At 46.6% G+C, this 19,181-nt stretch overlaps 1 protein-coding gene across 1 annotated transcript in view; it reads right to left on the reverse strand.

Moving 5' to 3' along the window:
- The window catches only part of ppp5c (protein phosphatase 5, catalytic subunit), a 58,617-nt gene extending 39,840 nt beyond the window's left edge, over nt 1-18,777 (reverse strand). Inside the window, exons 1-3 of the mRNA XM_070867724.1 lie at nt 18,632-18,777; nt 11,024-11,265; nt 1,246-1,393 (exon numbers count right to left, since the gene is read on the reverse strand). Of these exons, the coding sequence (XP_070723825.1) occupies nt 1,246-1,393; nt 11,024-11,265; nt 18,632-18,722 (481 nt within the window). The 5' untranslated portion in view covers nt 18,723-18,777. The remainder of the gene's footprint in view (nt 1-1,245; nt 1,394-11,023; nt 11,266-18,631) is intronic.
- Between the last annotated feature and the right edge of the window lie 404 nt (nt 18,778-19,181).

Genomic DNA, 19,181 nt, shown 5'->3' on the forward strand with positions numbered 1-19,181 from the left:
CACCTCGAGTCTTGTCGCCGAGAGCGCGCAGAAATCAAGCGCAGGCAGTGGAAGGAACGTGCGGCAAACCAGTCCCACCCACCCTTTCCCTCAACCACTGTCTGTCCCACCTGTGACAGGGACTGTGGCTCTCGCATTGGACTGTTCAGCCACTCAAGAACTCATTTTGTGAGTGGAAGCAAGTCTTCCTCGATTCCGAGAGACTGCCTATGATGATGATAAGCCTCGCAGCACTTGTCCTCTAAACTCACACGAGAACAATAACCAGTCGGGCGAGATACTCGAGGGCTCCCAGTATGTGCACCCCAGCAAGACTCAACACCTGCCGGACGAGATGGAAAAGAACATGAGGCCAAGGTGAGGAAATTTTTTTAAAATAAAAGCGCAGCGAGTGATCTGGAAGGCGCTGCCTGAAAGGGCGGTGGAAGCAGATTCAACAGTAACTTTGAAAAAAAGGGAATTCGATAAATACTTGAAGGGTAAAAATTTGCAGGGCTGTGGGGAAAAGGATGAATTGGATCGCTCTTTCAAAGAGCCAGCACAGGTTCGATGGGCCGAATGGCCTTCTCCCACGCTCTGTCATTCTCTGATTCCAGATCTGGAATACTGCGTACAGTTTTGGTTTCCATATTTACAAAAGGATATACTTGCTTTGGAGGCAGTTCAGAGAAGGTTCACTCGGTTGATTCCGGAGATGAGGGGGTTGACTTATGAGGTAAGGTTGAGGAGGTTGGGCCTGTACTCATTGGAATTCAGAAGAATGAGAGGTGATCTTATCGAAACGTATAAGATTATGAGGGGGCTTGACAAGGTGGATGCAGAGGATGTTTCCACTGATGGGGGAGACTAGAACTAGAGGGCATAATCTGAGAATAAGGGGCCGCCCATTTAAAGCTGATGGAGAAATTTCTTCTCTCAGAGGGTTGTAAATCTGTGGAATTCGCTGCCTCAGAGAGCTGTGGAAGCCGGGACATTGAATAAATTGAAGACAGAAATAGACAGTTTCTTAAGGGGACGGGCAGGGAAGTGGAGCTGAGTCCATGATCGGATCAGCCATGATCGTATTAAATGCCAGGGCAGGCTCGAGGGGCCGTATGGCCAACTCCTGCTTCTATTTCTTATGTTCTTATGATTCGAAGGTCTGGGGAGAAACTGGAATGCAAGGCGGATCTAAATGCGAGTCCAGCGTTCCCAGTGTGAAACGTGAAGTCTCTATTTTGAAGGCAGCCCAACCCCGATACTTACTCATGCTCTCGATATCTAACGAGTCCACCACCGATCGCTTCAGCTCGTCGTTTGCTATTGCACGCTCAAACGCTTTCTGTTTGACAATTTTGTTACATTCTTGGTATTTCATTTTAGCGTCTTTGTCGTTCGGCTTCACCTTCACCACCTACAGCGGGACAGAAAGACACACGGGTTATACCCCACTGCAGGCCGTGTGGCGAGAGAGAGAGAGAGAGAGAGAGAGAGAGAGGCGCCGAGACTGAACCTTCCCCGAGAGGCAAAGTCTAGAACAAGTGGTCACAGTCTCAGGATACGGGGTAGGAAATTTAGGACCGAGATAAGGAGAAATGTTTTCACTCAAGAGGGTGGTGAACCTGTGGAATTCTCTACCACAGAAGGCTGTGGAGGCCAAGTCACTGAATATATTTAAGAGGGAGATCATGGCTGATCTGATCTTGGTCTCAACTCCACTTCCCCGCCCGCTCCCCATAACTCTCGACTCCCGTATCGTTCAAAAGACTGTCTATCTCTGCCTTGAATGCGTTCAGTAACCCAGCCTCCGTGGCTTTCTGGGGAAGAGAATTCCAAAGATTTACGGCCCTCTGAGAGAAGAAATTCCTCTCCTCATCTCCATCTTGAATGGGTGGCCCCTTTATTCTGAAGCTGTGCCCCCCTAGTTCTGGATTCCCCCACGAGGGGAAACATCCTCACTGCATCTACCCTGTCCAACCCCCTCAGAATCTTAGATGTTTCGATGAGATCCCCTCTCATTCTTCTAAACTCCAATGAGTACAGGCCCAGCCTGCTCAACCTTTCTTCATAAGACAACCCCTTCATCTCCAGAATCAACTGAGTGAACCTTCTGTGAGTTTGAGCTGAGTGGAGAAAGGTGCGAGGTGTCTTGATTTCGTGAGAATATGTGAGGAAGTGAGATGGTGTACGTTTAGGCCGATACATTTGAGGAGCGGTGAGAGATCGTGGTCGAGCTAGGAAATTTAGGACCAAGATGAGGAGAAATGTTTTCACTCAGAGGGTGGTGAACCTGTGGAATTCTCTACCACAGAAGGCTGTGGAGGCCAAGTCACTGAATATATTTAAGAGGGAGATAGATAGATTTCTAGAAACAAAAGACATTAAGGGGTATGGGGAAAAAGCGGGAATATGGTGTTGAGATAGAGGATCAGCCATAATCATATTGAATGGCGGTGCAGGCTCGAGGGGCCGAACGGCCTACTACTGCTCCTATTTTCTATGTTTCACTCCAACCCACCCAGATGCTCGTTCACAAGAAGGTAAGTCTGAAGGGAGAAAAGGCCATTCTGCCCATCAAGCCTGCTCTTCCCAAAGTCATGGTCACCCTCCCCACCAAATCCCAACAACTATTCCCTGACTACAGGCAAGACAGGTGAAGTCCAGGGGTCAGGGAGATGTGACAAACTTACCAGCTGGTTTAAAAAACACCCCTGTATATCACCTAGCTGAAGATGAATACTAGGTCTCAATTACAAGACCTGCAGATTGGAGACTGCCCGACTCTCTCACATCCAAGTGTTGTCGATGGATTTATTCCATGCATTGGCGCCAATATACAAAACAGACTGTCAAGGATGATACCACAAATGCGAGGGTATACATATCAGGAAAGGATCAACAGGCTGGGTCTCTTTCTCTTGAAAAGAAAAGGCTGAGGGGTGACCTAATAGAGTTCTTTAAAATGATAAAAAGGTTTTGACAGAGTGGATACGGAGAGAGTGTTTCCACTTGTGGGGAAGATCATAACTGGAGGCTATCAATATAAGATAGTCACCAAGAAATCCAATGGGGAATTCAGGAGAAACCTCTTTACCCAGAGAGCGGTGAGAATGTGGAACTTGCTACCACAGGGAGGGGTTGAGGCGAATAGTATCGATGCATTTAAGGGGAGGCTAGACAAGCATATGAGGGAGAAGGGAATAGAGGGTTATGCCGATAGATTTAGATGAGGAAAGATGGGAGGAGGCTCGAGTGGAGCATAAATGCCGGCATGGACTGGTTGGGTCGAATGGCCTGTTTCTGTGCCGTATATCCGATGTAATATACTACTGAGAGATCATGCTTAACCCAGTGTGCGTGAATGGTGCGTCATCTGCTTTGTGCGTTACCACCAGCAACAAACCTATAAGCGCCAGCACTTTACTCTGGTTACTGAGCTCAAATTGGTCGTGACTCAACCTCTGTTTGGGAGGAGGCAATCCAGAATTTAATTGTAGGAGCTTTCCACACGGTTCAAATGGACAGCGTATGGGACTGTCCAGAAGCACAACTAAATGGCGGACTGAAAACTCAAGACTCCTAGAGAAACCGCCATAAGAAATAGGAGCAGGAGTAGGCCATTTTGCCCCTCAAGTCTGCTCCATTTAATAAGATCACGGCTGATCTAATCATGGACTTAGCTCCACTTCTCTGCCCGCTCCCCATAACCCTTTATTCCCTTATCGCTCAAACATTTGTCTATCTCCGCCTTAGACCAGTGGTAGGCCAGAGGATCGAGAAACTTTTAAAAGCCAGCAAACGACTAAAAAAGTGAGAGGGGGGGGAAGACAGATTTTGAAAGTAAACTAGCACGCAATATAAAAATAGATAGTAAGAGTTTCTACAGGTACACAAAAAGGAAAAGAGTGGCTAAAGTAAATGTTGGTCCCCCAGAGGATGAGACTGGGGAATTAATAACGGAGAACAGGGAAATGGCAGAGTCGTTGAACAAATATTTCACAATAGAAGATACTAAAAACATCCCAATAATGGATAATCAAGGGGCTATAGGGAGGGAGAAACTTAATACAATCACTATAACTAATGAAAAATTCCCTGGATTCTGGGGCGGTTCCAGCAGATTGGAAAATGGCAAATGTACCGCCCCTATTTAAAAGAGGAGGCAAACAAAATGCAGGAAACTATTGACCAGTTAGCCTAACATCTGTCGTTGGGAAAATGTTGGAGTCCGTTATTACGAAAGCAGTAGTGGTACATTTGGAAAAGCATAATTCAATCAAGCAGAGTCAACATGTTTTTATGAAAGGAAAATCATGTTTGACAAATTTACTGGAGTTCTTTGAGGATGTAATGAGCAGGGTGGATAAGGGGGAACCAGTAGATGTGGTGTACTTGGATTTCCAGAAGGCATTTGACATAAGAGGTTACTGCACAAGATAAAAGTTCACTGGGTTGGGGGTAATTGATTAGCATGGATAGAGGATTGGCTAACTAACAGAAAACAGAGAGTCGGGGTAAATGGGTCATTTTCCGGTTGGCAAACAGTAACGAGTGGGGTGCCGCAGGGATCGGTGCTGGGGCCTCAACTATTTACAATCTATATTAATGACTTGGATGAAGGGACCGAGTGCAATGTAGCCAGGTTTGCTGATAGTACAAAGATGGGTGGGAAAGCAAATTGCGAGGAGGACACACAAAATCTGCAAAGGGATATAGACCCAGGCTGAGTGAGAGGGCAAAAATTTTGCAGATGGGAGTATAATGTGGGACAATGTTATCCACTTTGGCAGAAAAAAATAGAAGCGCAAATTATAATTTAAATGGAGAAAAATTCCAAAGTGCTGCAGTACAAAGGGAACATGGGATCCTTGTGCATGAAACACAAAAAGTTAGTATGCAGGTACAGCAAGTGATCAGGAAGGCAAATGGAATGTTGGCCTTTATTGCAAGGGGGATAGAGTATAAAAGCAGAGAAGTCCTCCTACAACTGTACAGGGTATTGGTGAGGCCACCTGGAATACTGCGTACAGTTTTGGTCTCCGTATTTAAGGAAGGATATACTTGCATTGGAGGCTGTTCAGAGAAGGTTCACTCGATTGATTCCGGAGATGAGGGGGCTGACTTATAGAAACATAGAAAATAGGTGCAGGAGTAGGCCATTTGGCCCTTCGAGCCTGCACCGCCATTCAATAAGATCATGGCTGATCATTCCCTCAGTACCCCTTTCCTGCTTTCTCTCCATACCCCTTGATCCCCTTAGCCTTAAGGGCCATATCTAACTCCCTCTTGAATATATCCAATGAACTGGTATCAACAACTCTGAGTGAAGAAGTTTCTCCTCATCCCAGTCCTAAATGGCCTACCCCTTATCCTAAGACTATGTCCCCTGGTTCTGGACTTCCCAAACATCGGGAACATTTTTCCCGCATCTAACCTGTCCAGTCCCGTCAGAATCTTATACGTTTCTGAGATCCCCTCTCATCCTTCTAAACTCCAGTGAATAAAGGCACAGTTGATCCAGTTTCTCCTCATATGACAGTCCAGCCATCCCTGGAATCAGTCGAGTGAACCTTCGCTGCACTCCCTCAATAGCAAGAATGTCCTTCCTCAGATTAAGAGACCAAAACTGTACACAATATTCCAGGTGAGGCCTCACTAAGGCCCTGTACAACTACAGTAAAACCTCCCTGCTCCTATACTCAAATCGCCTAGCTATGAAGGCCAACATACCATTTGCCTTCTTCACCGTCTGCTGTACCTGCATGCCAACTTTCAATGACTGATGTACCATGACACCCAGGACTCACTGCACCTCCCCTTTTCCTAATCTGCCGCCATTCAGATAATATTCTGCCCTCGTGTTTTTGCCCCCAAAAGGGATAAGCTCACATTTATCTACATTATACTGCATCTGCCATGCATTTGCCCACTCACCTAACCTGTCCAAATCACCCTGCAGCCTCTTAGCGTCCCACTCACAGCTCACACCGCCACCTAGTTTAGTGTGGTCTGCAAACTTGGAGAGATTACACTCAATTCCTTCATCTAAATCGTTACTGTTTATTGTAAAGAGCTGGGGTCCCAGCACTGAGCCCTGCAGCACTCCACTTGTCACTGCCTGCCAGTCTGAAAAGGACCCGTTTATCCCAACTCTCTGCTTCCTGTCTGCCAACCAGTTCTCTATCCACATCAGTACATTACCCTCAATACCATGTGCTTTGATTTTGCACACCAATCTCTTGTGCGGGACCTTGTCAAAAGTCTTTTGAAAGTCCAAATACACCACATCCACTGGTTCTCCCTTGTCCACTCTGCTAGTTACATCCTCAAAAAATTCCAGAAGATACGTCAAGCATGATTTCCCTTTCATAAATCCATCCTGACTTGGACCGATCCTGTCACTGCTTTCCAAATGCGCTGCTATTACATCCTTAATGATTGATTCCAACATTTTCCCCACTACTGATGTCAGGCTAACTGGTCTATAATTACCTGTTTTCTCTCTCCCTCCTTTTTAAAAAAAGTGTTACATTAGCTACCCTCCAGTCCATAGAAACTGATCCATAGACGGTTGGAAAATGATCACCAATGCATCTACTATTTCTAGGGCCGCTTCCTTAAGTACTCTGTGATGCAGACTATCAGGCCCCGGGGATTTATCGGCCTTCAATCTCATCAATTTCCCGAACACAATTTCCCACCTAATAAGGATATCCTTCAGTTCCTCCTTCTTACTGAATATATTTAAGGCGGAGATAGAGATTTTTGAGCAATAAGGGAATAAAGGGTTATGGGTAGCGGGCAGGGAAGTGGAGCCGAGTCCATGATCAGATCAACCATGATCGTATTAAAGGGCGGAGCAGGCTCGAGGGGCCGTATGGCCGACTCCTGCTCCTATTTCTTATGTTCTTAAATATATTCAATGACCCAGCCTCCACAGTTCTCTGGGGCAGAGAATTCCACAAATTTACAACTCTAAGAAATTCCTCCTCATCTCAGTTTTAAATGGGCAGCCCCTTATTCTAAACTATGTCCCCTAGTTTTAGTTTCCCCCATGAGTGGAAATATCCTCCCTGCATCCACCTTGTCGAGCCTCCTCATTATCAAAAGTTTGGAAAAGATCACCTCATTCTTCTGAACTCCAATGAGTATAGGCTCAAGCTATTTAACCTATCTTCCCAAGTCCACCCCCTCATCTCCGGAACCAACCTCGTGCACCTTCTCTGAACAGCCTTTAATGCAAGTATATATTACCTCAAATACAGAGACCAAAACTGTATGCAGTAATCTAGCTGTGGGTGGCCTCACCAATACCCTGTGCAGTTGTAGCAGGACTTCTCTGCTTTTATACTCTATTCCCCTTGCAATAAAAGCCAACATTCCATTGGCCTTCCTGATCACTTGCTGTACCTGCATACTAACTTTGTGTTTCATGCACAAGGACCCCCAGGTCCCGCTGTACCGCAACACTTTTTCTCCATTTAAATAACAACTTGCTTTTCTATTTGTTTTTCTGCCAAAGTAGATAACTTCACATTTGCCCACATTATACTCCCACCTGCCTACATTTTTGCCCGCTCACTTAGCCCAGCAGCCTATGAACCAGCTAGGCCGGCACGCAGCGTTTAGGAGCTTTCAACACCTGAACTACTCGGCGAATCGCTTGAGGCCAATATGTATACAAACACGTACAAGACAACAAGTATTACACATCGAAGAATCTCACCTTAAACCTAAAGCGGTCGGGATGCTGAGGTGTCTGCAGCAATTTTTGCGGCTGGCTCAGAGTTTAAATGGGACGCAAAAATAAGTCGTGAATACACCCAACTTGTATTTATAACAACTGACTGTATGAGGAATGATTTTGTATGAATCTTTTACATGCGATTCATCAGCTTCACAGCCCCGCTATTAATACCCTGACATTTCTGTGCACGCACCTGATCACACGCTGCAGCAACTGTTAAAAACCTCTGCCAGCGTTTTGTACAATTTGTTGGCGGGCATTACACTGAACAAATCAGCACAGAAAGGACCGACGTCAGGGATCGGTCAAAATGAAAATGTCCAAGTTTGCCAATAGTTATCCTTTTTTTAAATGAACTCACAGTGCGGTAACAGGACTGTCTTACTGCTAGACCTCCGTTGCCTCAGAGCAGAGAGGTGTGTGCGGACATGCAGGAGGACATCTTGTCTGGATACTGTGAAGTCACGGCACTTTTAAATACCGACCGCAGATCATCCTACAAATCGGCTCCCCCGCCCTCGGTGTTCAGTGCTTACGAGTTCCACACATTTTTCTCTCCTCTTTAACCAGTCCAGCTCCTGTGACCGTTCAGTTGTTAAACGGCGGCGCGCGACTTGCCAGGGAATTGTTAGCCGAGGGTCCTGCCATTCCTTTTGGGACTTGTAGGGGGTGCGGGTGGCCTCGAGTCAAGTCAGCTGTGATGATCCCCACAGCCCCCCCGCCTCCCCCAGTCGAATAGCCTATGATTGAACGGTTCTGTGGAATTACACGCCAACACTTTGGCATATTCAGGAGACGTGAAAGCGAGAACACAAGAATAAAACAATTTGCATTTATAGAGCGCCTTTAACGTAGCAAAACATCTCAAGGTGCTTCACAGGAGTGTTAAAAAAACAAAATTTGACACAGAGCCACACAAGGCGACATTAGGGCAGGTGACCAAAAACGTGGTCGAACAGGTAGGTTTTAAGGAGCGTGTTAAAAGGAAGAGAGATGGAGCGGTTTAGGGAGGGAGTTCCAGAGCTTGGGGCCCAGGCAGCTGAAGGCACGACCACCAATTGTTGAGCGATTATAATCAGGGATGCTCAAGAGGTCAGAATTAGAGGAGCGTAGGTATCTCGAGGGGTTGTGGGACTGGAGAAGATTAGGGAGGGGCGAGGAGGGATTTGAAAACAAGGATGAGAATTTTGAAATAGTCAAGGTGTTGCTTAACCGGAAGCCAGTGTCGGTAAGCGAGCACAGGGGGTGATGGGTGAGCAGGACTTGGTGCGAGTTGGGACACGGGCTGCCGAGGCTCACTGTTACAACAGAGATACACAACAGAAGAAGGAACGTGCATTCATATATGATCCCCATCGCATTCTCCGGATGCCCCAAAGCGCTTCACAGCCAATGAATTACTTACACAGGAAACTGCAGCAGTCACTGTGCACACAGCAAGCTCCCACAAACAGGAACGAGATAAATAACCAATTAATGTGCACTGGGCCTTTTCTTTTACAAAATGCCACTGGATCTTTTATGCCTACGGATCTGATTTAGCCTGAAAGACGGCACCTCAGCACTGCGCTGGAAGGGCAGTCAAAACACGGAGAACAAGTCCTGCAGTGGAGTTTGAGCCCACCACGTTCTGATTCAGAGGCGCCCACCGAGCCAAACTGACACGAACAAAGCAAACTTCCTCTTTTAGAAAATAAAGAGTTGAAACAACCCCCACAAAACTCCTGCGAAGTTATAAATTCCTGTCCCTGTGGATTTACAATCCGACCTAATGAGCACCCATTTTTAGCCTGTTCAGAGTGGAGGTCACTTGGAGTTGTCCTGGTGTTATTCGACTCTGCCACTCTCTCAGGCTGCGTTAGCCGGAGGGGCTGCATGTGGGGCAGAGAGAAACTCTCTAATTCTGTTAGCATATGCTGCAAATATAGTCACCCGACAGGTGTGCAATGCTGCATTTCACTTTACAGTTTTGCTGCAGGAGATTACAGTAAACCGTGTGCAAAGTTTTCATACCAAGGGCTGTGCCCAAGCACTTTGATCGGTGTAAAGTGCCGGTGATTACAAGCATGTCACTGATAGTGATTGCGGTGCGAGTAATTAGACCGCAGAGCATCCGTCCCCTGTGGCTTATTGGTTCACGGTCTGGCAACGCCTCAATTTTAAAGTTCTTTTCTTTGTTTTCAAATCCCTCCTTTTCTCTAATCTCCTCCAGCCTCACAACCCCAGGAGATCGCTGCACTCCTCCAATTCTGGCCTCTTGCACCACCCTGATTTTAATCGCTTTGCCATTGGCAGCGTGGGCCCCGAGCTCTGGAATTCACACCCTAAGCCTCTCTATCTTGCTTTCCTCCTTTAAGAAGCTCCTTAAAACCTACTGCTTTGACCTGGATTTTGTTCAGCTAGCCACATCATAAGAGTGACTACACTTCAAAAAGTACTGCATCGAATGTAAAGCGCTTGGAGACATCCAGCTGTTGCTATATAAATGCAAGTCTTTATTTCTTTCTAATATGTCAAGTGGCTTGGTGTCATTTTTTTTTGATATGCCGCCTTGGGGTGCTTTACTACGGATGAGGGGATCTCATAAAAACATAAAATTCTGATGGGACTGGACAGGTTAGATGCAGAAAGAATGTTCCCGATGTTGGGGAAGTCCAGAACCAGGGGTCACAGTCTAAGGATACGGGGTAAGCCATTTAGGACCGAGATGAGGAGAAACTTCTTCACTCAGAGAGTTGTTAATCTGTGGAATTCTCTACCGCAGAAAGTTGTTGAGGCCAGTTCGTTAGATGTGGCCCTTACAGCTAAAGGGATCAAGGGGTATGGAGAGAAAGCAGGAAAGGGGTAGCGAGGTGAATGATCAGCCATGATCTTATTGAATGGTGGTGTAGGCTCGAAGTGCCAAATGGCCTACTCCTTCACCTATTTTCTATGTTTAAAGGCGTTATATAAATGCAAGTTGGTCATTAGCTGCACCACACAAGTCGTGGATGTAAAAGATCCCATGGCGCTATTTCGAAGAAGAGCAGGGGAGGTATCCCCGGTGTCCTGGGGAAAATATTTATCCCTCAATCAACATCACTAAAAAACAAAATAGATCAACTGGTCATTATCACCTTGCTGTTTGCGGGAGCTTGCTGTGCGTAAATCAGCTGCCACATTCCTCACATTATAACAGTGACCACACTTCAAAAAGTACTTTGGGGTGTCCGGTGGTCGTGAAAGGCATTGCAGCAATGCAAGTCCTTCTCTTCTTGCTCCGGTTCCTGAAACAAAATCAGGAGAGATTCCACTCACCGTATCGTAGTCTTTGAGTGCAGCCTTAAACTTGCCCAGTGCCATGTTGGCAGTCGCTCGCCTGTAGTACCCTTTAATGTATTTCTTGTCCAGGTCCACCGCCTTGGTAGCATCCGACAAGGCGTAGCCATAACACTCAGTCCGTAAGTAAGCCAGGCTACGATTCCCGTAATAAATAGCATTCTGAGAGTTCAGCTCAATGGCCAGCGTGTAATACTTAATGGCATTGTCGTAATCCTTGTCTGCGGGGGCAAGCGGCTATTGTTAGAAAATGACAACAGGCAACACAGGCAAAGAGTTTGCAGCGTTAAACAGAAATTACACACAAACTGGACTAAATGTGCATTACACGGCAACTGGAGGAATTTAAATCCGGTTAAATAAATGTGGAATAAAAAGCTAATGGTGCCCCGTGAATGTACCGGATTGTTGGATAACCCCAACTGCTTCACCAGTGTCCTTTAGGGGGAAGGAAATCTGCCGCCCTTACCCGGTCTGGCCGATGCGTGACTCCAGACCCACAGCAATGTGATTGACTCTTAACTGCCCCTCTGAAATGGCCCCGCAGTTGTACCAAACCACTACAAAGAGGCATCATGGACTGCAGCAGTGAAGACAGCGGCTTACCACTATCTTCTCAAGGGCAGTTAGGGATGGGCAATAAATGCTGGCCTTGCCAGCGCTGCCCACATCCCGTGAACAAATAATATATTTTTTTTTTAAAGTCACTGTTCAAATATTTTCAGTTCAAAGCCGTCACTTCTACCAGATTTTGCATGAAGTGGAACGAGATAGAAATCAGGGGTGAACACAGAACGGCCTAACCCGAAGCTTCAAAACACAAGCCCCCCCCCCCCCCCTCAATGCTCTTCTATCCTTTTCTAAAGATGTTCATTCTTACTGGGTTAGATCGCACAGCCAGCTGCCCATCTTTCCTGCACGAGCACCGACTTTCGGAGCACTCACTGGCTGTTCCGCCATGGACATCATCATAGGCAGTCCCTCGGAATTGAGGAAGACTTGCTTTCACTCTAAAAATGAGTTCTTAGGTGGCTGAACAGTCCAATACGAGAACCACAGTCTCCATCACAGGTGGGAAAGGGTGGGTAGGGAGTCTGGTTTGCTGCACGCTCTTTCCACTGCCTGTGCTTGGTTTCTGCATGCTCTCAGTGACGAGACTCGAAGTGCTCAGCGCCCTCCCGGACACACTTCCTCCACTTAGGGCGGTCTTTGGCCAGGAACTCCCAGGTGTCGATGGGGATGTTGCACTTTATCAGGGAGGCTTTGAGGGTGTTCTTGCAACGCTTCCTCTGCCCACCTTTGGCTCATTTGCCGTGAAGGAGATCCGAGTAGAGCGCTTGCTTTGGGAGTCTCGTGTCAGGCATGCAAACTACCTGGCCCGGTCAACAGAGCTGGTCAAGTGTGGTCAGTGTTTCAATGCTGGGGATGTTGGCCTGGTCAAGGACGCCAACGTTGGTGCGTCTGTCCTCCCAGGGGATTTGTAGGATCTTGCGGAAACATCGTTGGTGTCTACTGTACATGGTCCTGAGCATGGGTCCATGGTCCTGTATGGACAGCATCACCATCCAAGCTCAACACTGCATTCACGGTGCCCTTTCCAAGCTCAAATCACAGACCACTAATCAGGAACCAAGTACCCACTGCTGTGCTGGCAGACGGGGGCGAAATCGCCCCATTACTGTGACAGGGTACCCATTGCTCTCGATTTAGGTTTACAAATGTAGCACAGACTGTTCAAAGAGCACTCCCGAGTGGAGATTTAAGTGATTTTATGAAATAAAATGTGTATTGTTCTTTCAGCACCAGCTCTTTCGAGAGAGGGACACCGTCATGGTTAAGCTTAGTGGCAGTATCCTCAGCTCGAAGTCAGAAGGTTGTGGATGCAAGCCGCTCTCCTGGATTTGAGGACGTGATCATACAAACAGGAGCGGGCTATTTCAGCCCCTCGAGCCGATTCTGCTGTTCAATCAGATCACGACTGGGCCCCCGGACCACTGCTCCAATTAGCCGCCTTCATTCACTCCACGATGCTCGACACCCTGATCCATCAAAAATCCTCCGGACCTCAAATCTTGAAAATTCCAAGTGACCCAGCATCCAAATAGAGGCCAATATTTCAGTGTGCTGCATTGCCAAAGAGGTCAGTTTCTGGACGAGACATTAAAACAAGGACCTGTCTGCCTGTTCAGGCGGACGCAAAAGATCCCGTGGCACTACTTGTAGGGAGTTCCTTCAGTGTCCTGGTCAACATTTGTCCCTCAACCGCCACTGTCCACAGATTAACTGATCGCTCAGCGCATTGCAGTTAGTGGGAGCTTGCTGTGCACAAATGGGCTGTACTTTTACTTACATAACAACACTGACTACACTTCTAACTTCATTAGCCGTCCTAAGATCATGAAAGCAGGCATGCAAATGTAAGCAATTTGTTACGGCAGTGCAGTCTTCTGAATACAGTATTTCCAACTCCCGCGATTCTGGCAGGTTCAGAGGGCTTTCCATAACATCCATTGAGTTCTCCTTCACTCTGCCGCCATTGTATATAAACACGCACAGGCAAGGGCCAGGACTAACCAGGGTGAACAATCGACCGAGCGAGCTGCACCCCACCCCCAGCGCCGTGGTGCCTGTTGTGTTGATTGGCTCAGTTACCCTAAGTAAACTAGAGGTGATCGAAAACTCGGCTGCCTGTGTCCTGACTCGCATCAAGTCCCGCTCACCCATCACCCCCTGTGCTCACTGACCCGGTTAAGCAACACCTCGATTTCAAAATTATCATCCTTGTTTTCAAATCCCTCCATGGCCCTCACCCCTCCCTATCTCTGTAATCTCCTCCAGCCCCCCCTCACCTCACCCCCCCCCACACCCCCGTGGCTGATGTGCAACGGTCACCACACGTTAAAAAAATCCACGCACAGGCATCTTCCATCCCCTCAATTGGAGTTCAGGACTGGAACATCGGGTCCTTTGTTGAAATATCTGCGAACTCTTTGGAAGCAATTCATCCTCGTTCGAGGGACCGCCTATGATGATGACTAGCTTCAAATAAGTTTAGAGAGTTTTCTCACTCCGGGCTAAAGAGCAATTTAATAAAGTATTTTCAAAATTAAGAGCGGTTTTGAGAGGGTAAACGGTGAATAAATGATGAGTGAATTGGTAACAAATATCATTACTAGTTATCAGAGACAAAGTTAGAAACGTTTTCACACAGGGTTGTTGGAACAGAGAGTGCTTTACCACAAGTGGCCATCGAGGTCAGCACTGCAATTTTACTTGGAAGGAAATTGGGTAGGTATTTGAAAAGGAACGGATACAAAATCAGATGGGTAAAGGACAGGATTAAGATAGCTTCACTTGCAAGGTTAGTACCATAATATGGCACAGTGGAGCAAATAGCCTCCATCACTGCTATCATTTCATTGTTTTCATCGTTCGAATTGAAGCTGGAGTGACAGGCTAGTGTTCTACAGGGACGAGCTTTTACAGGCGGAATCCCGCTGGTTGGGAGCTGCAGGGATTCCACTGCGTGGTGGTCGCGTCGAGCACCGGGTGAGGGGTGGGGCTAATTTGATTTTTAAAGATTCCTGTGAAGCATTTTCAGCTGCAGTAATATAGCTTTTTTGCATAGGGCTGTGAGCTGTTAAAAGATTAAATAATGAGGTTTATAAACAAACTGTCAATCTACATCATACTTGCGGCACAGGAGGCCATTCGGCCCATCGTGCCCACGCCGGTCGAAAGAGAGCCATCCAGCCTAATCCCACTTTCCTGGTCCGTAACGTTTCAAGTGCACATCCAGCTATCTTTTTGAATGTGATGAGGGTTTCTGCCTCTACCACCCTTTCAGGCAGTGAGATCCAGACCCCCTCTGGGTGAGAAAAGTTCTCAACTTCCCCCTCTCATCCTTCTACCAATTATTTTAAATCTATGCCTCCTGGTTATTAACCTCTCTGCCAACGGAAACATGTTTGGAGGAAAATAGCAACTCACGATTTCTTACCAAATCGCATGTTTTTTTCCCCCCCAATTTGTCTCCTGATTTGAGTGTTGGTATTAGGACGAATATAACTGTTTTTTAAGCTTCCCACCATCTCTCTTTAGGCTGGATTTTGGGCCAAAACGCAAGCGAAACGTGAAAATAACCGTCTTCGCCACGTTAACGATTTTAGGCCGAACATTCGGCCTTTGGGGTCTGCGCCAGTGCATGGATTATTTTTTTTTTAAACATGGGGTGGCCGTTGCACACCAGCCCCCATCCAGGCTTGACAGAGCTAGGTCTTGGTCCAGTGGCTTGAATCTAATCTTGAATCTTGAATAGACAATTCTTTATGCCAGAAAAGATTTTACTAGAATGGTTCCAGGGATGAGGGACTTCGGTTATGCAGAGAGACGGGAGAAGGTTAAGGGGAGATTTAATAGAAGTGTTCAAAATCATGAACAATTTTTGCTGGAGTAAATAAGGAGGAACTGTTTCCAGTAGCAGAAGGGTCAGTAATCAGTGGACACAGATTTAAATATTGGCCAGGACACTGGGGATAAACTGTTCTGCGAAATAGCGCCGTGGGATTTTTAAGTCCAAGAGAGAGCAGACAGGGCCTCGGTTTAACGTCTCAACTCACCTGGGCTAATCCTTTAAGATCATTGCTGAAGCACAGCCTGAGAGACAGTGGCTGCAACAGGTAAATGCGGGAAATCGGAGATGCTTGACATCAGTACAGAAATAGTAACTGCCTGTTACTTTCAGGCCTCTAAAGAAAAACCAAGTTACCGTGCTATGAACGTACACTCAGCATTTACAGATACACAAGATCGTGTGCGTCCGATTCTCACCAATGGCATCACTGAAGTGCCTTAAGGTACTTCCCCATCTGCCATATAGTATCAATCTCACTGGCATCCCCACTGGCTCACTATCTGGCATCCAACCTCCCCAATTGTAATACCCCACTATCTGGCAGATAAAGTCCCCAGTAGTTACTAATACCACACTATCTGGCAGAGAAGATCCCCAATAGTTACTAATGCCTCACTATCTGGCAGATAAAGCCACCAATAGTTACTAATACTCCACTAATATGCAGATACCACCCCACCCCCCCCGCAATATTTACTAACACCCCACTTTGTGACAGATAAACCCCCAATATTTATTAATACCCCACTATCTGGCAGATAAAGTCCCCAATAGTTACCAGCACCACACTTTGTGGCAAATAAAACCCCCAATATTTACCAATACCCCACTTTGTGGCAGATAAACCGTCAATATTTACTAATATCCCACTTTGAGACAGATAAACCCCCAAATATTTACTAACACCCCACTTTGTGACAAATAAACCCCCAAATATTTACTAACGCCCCACTTTGTGACTAATAAACCCCCCAATATTTACCAATACTCCACTTTGTGACAGATAAACCTGCCAATATTTACTAATACCCCACTTTGTGGCAAATAAAACTCCCAATAGTTACTAATACCCTACTATCTGGCAGATAAACCCCCCAATATTTACCAATACCCCTCTTTGTGACAGATAAACCCCCCAATATTTACTAGCACCCCACTTTGTGACAAATAAACCCCCAAATATTTACTAACGCCCCACTTTGTGACTAATAAACCCCCCAATATTTACCAATACTCCACTTTGTGACAGATAAACCCGCCAATATTTACTAATACCCCACTTTGTGGCAAATAAAACTCCCAATAGTTACTAATACCCTATCTGGCAGATAAACCCCCCAATATTTACCAATACCCCTCTTTGTGACAGATAAACCCCCCAATATTTACTAACACCCCACTTTGTGACAGATAAACCCCCCAATATTTACTAATACCCCACTTTGTGACAGATAAACCCCCCAATATTTACTAGCACCCCACTTTGTGACAAATAAACCCCCAAATATTTACTAATGCCCCACTTTGTGACTAATAAACCCCCCAATATTTACCAATACTCCACTTTGTGACAGATAAACCCGCCAATATTTACTAATACCCCACTTTGTGGCAAATAAAACTCCCAATAGTTACTAATACCCTATCTGGCAGATAAACCCCCCAATATTTACCAATACCCCTCTTTGTGACAGATAAACCCCCCAATATTTACTAACACCCCACTTTGTGACAGATAAACCCCCCAATATTTACTAATACCCCACTTTGTGACAGATAAACCCCCCAATATTTACTAGCACCCCACTTTGTGACAAATAAACCCCCAAATATTTACTAACGCCCCACTTTGTGACTAATAAACCCCCCAATATTTACCAATACTCCACTTTGTGACAGATAAACCCGCCAATATTTACTAATACCCCACTTTGTGGCAAATAAAACTCACAATAGTTACTAATACCCTACTATCTGGCAGATAAACCCCCCAATATTTACCAATACCCCTCTTTGTGACAGATAAACCCCCCAATATTTACTAATACCCCACTTTGTGACAGATAAACCCCCCAATATTTACTAACGCCCCACTTTGTGACAGATAAACCCCCAATATTTACTAACGCCCCACTTTGTGACAGATAAACCCCCCAATATTTACCAATACCCCACTTTGTGACAGATAAACCCCCCAATATTTACTAACGCCCCACTTTGTGACAGATAAACCCCCCAATATTTACCAACACCCCACTTTGTGACAGATAAACCCCCCAATATTTACCAATACCCCACTTTGTGACAGATAAACCCCCCAATATTTACCAACACCCCACTTTGTGACAGATAAACCCCCCAATATTTACCAACACCCCACTTTGTGACAGATAAACCCCCCAATATTTACTAACGCCCCACTTTGTGACAGATAAACCCCCCAATATTTACCAATACCCCACTTTGTGACAGATAAACCCCCCAATATTTACCAATACCCCACTTTGTGACAGATAAACCCCCCAATATTTACTAACGCCCCACTTTGTGACAGATAAACCCCCCAATATTTACTAACACCCCACTTTGTGACAGATAAACCCCCCAATATTTACCAACACCCCACTTTGTGACAGATAAACCCCCCAATATTTACTAACGGCCCACTTTGTGACAGATAAACCCCCCAATATTTACCAACGCCCCACTTTGTGACAGATAAACCCCCCAATATTTACCAATACCCCACTTTGTGACAGATAAACCCCCCAATATTTACCAATACCCCCTTTTGTGACAGATAAACCCCCCAATATTTACTAACACCCCACTTTGTGACAGATAAACCCCCCAATATTTACTAATACCCCACTTTGTGACAGATAAACCCCCCAATATTTACCAATACCCCTCTTTGTGACAGATAAACCCCCCAATATTTACTAACGCCCCACTTTGTGACAGATAAACCCCCCAATATTTACCAACGCCCCACTATTTTGCACATGACCCCCCAATGGCCCACTCTGTGGCGGGGAGAGGCCCCGCTGGAGATTACCCGGCAGCGGCCACTGTCCCCTCACACACGAGGGCCGGGGATAGTGTGTTCCCCCTCTCCCCCCCCACCTTGCTCTCTCTCCCCCCCAGCGCCCCCTCTCTCTTCCCCCCCTCACCTTTGAAGTACTGGTTGGCCTCGGCCTTCAGCCCCTCGGCCCGCTCGCCCTCCACCTTCTCGCCGCTCGCCCCGTCCGCGCCCTCCGCCATCTTGTTTCCCTCCTGCCGTCAACCGGGCGCGCATCTGATCCCCGCCCCTCCGCCTCGGACCCTAGCAACCGGTCGCAAAACAAACAGCGCCGCCGGCTGTCGCAAAAGAATTAAAAAAAAAATAGGCGCCGTCAAGCGGGAGGGGGTGGGGCCTGGGGCTGGTGTGGGGGGGGGGGGACGTCATCAGGCGCTGACGTCACGCGCCAGAGACCCAGGGACGCGCGCGGGATCCCCAGGCACCGCAATGTTGGGCACTGTCCCGTGCAATGCAACTTAAACACCGTCTCATTGCACCGTGCAATGCAACTTAAACATTCCCTCAATGTCCCGTGTAATGCAAAACTAACCTTCTCTCACTGTCCTGTGCAGTGCAAAATTAACATTCCCTCATTGCACCGTGCAATGCAAAACTAACATTCCTTCATTCAATATCCCGTGTAATGCAAATTAAACAGCGCT

This window comes from Pristiophorus japonicus, chromosome 26, assembly GCF_044704955.1.
Source record: "Pristiophorus japonicus isolate sPriJap1 chromosome 26, sPriJap1.hap1, whole genome shotgun sequence".
NCBI classification, from domain to species: domain Eukaryota; kingdom Metazoa; phylum Chordata; class Chondrichthyes; family Pristiophoridae; genus Pristiophorus; species Pristiophorus japonicus.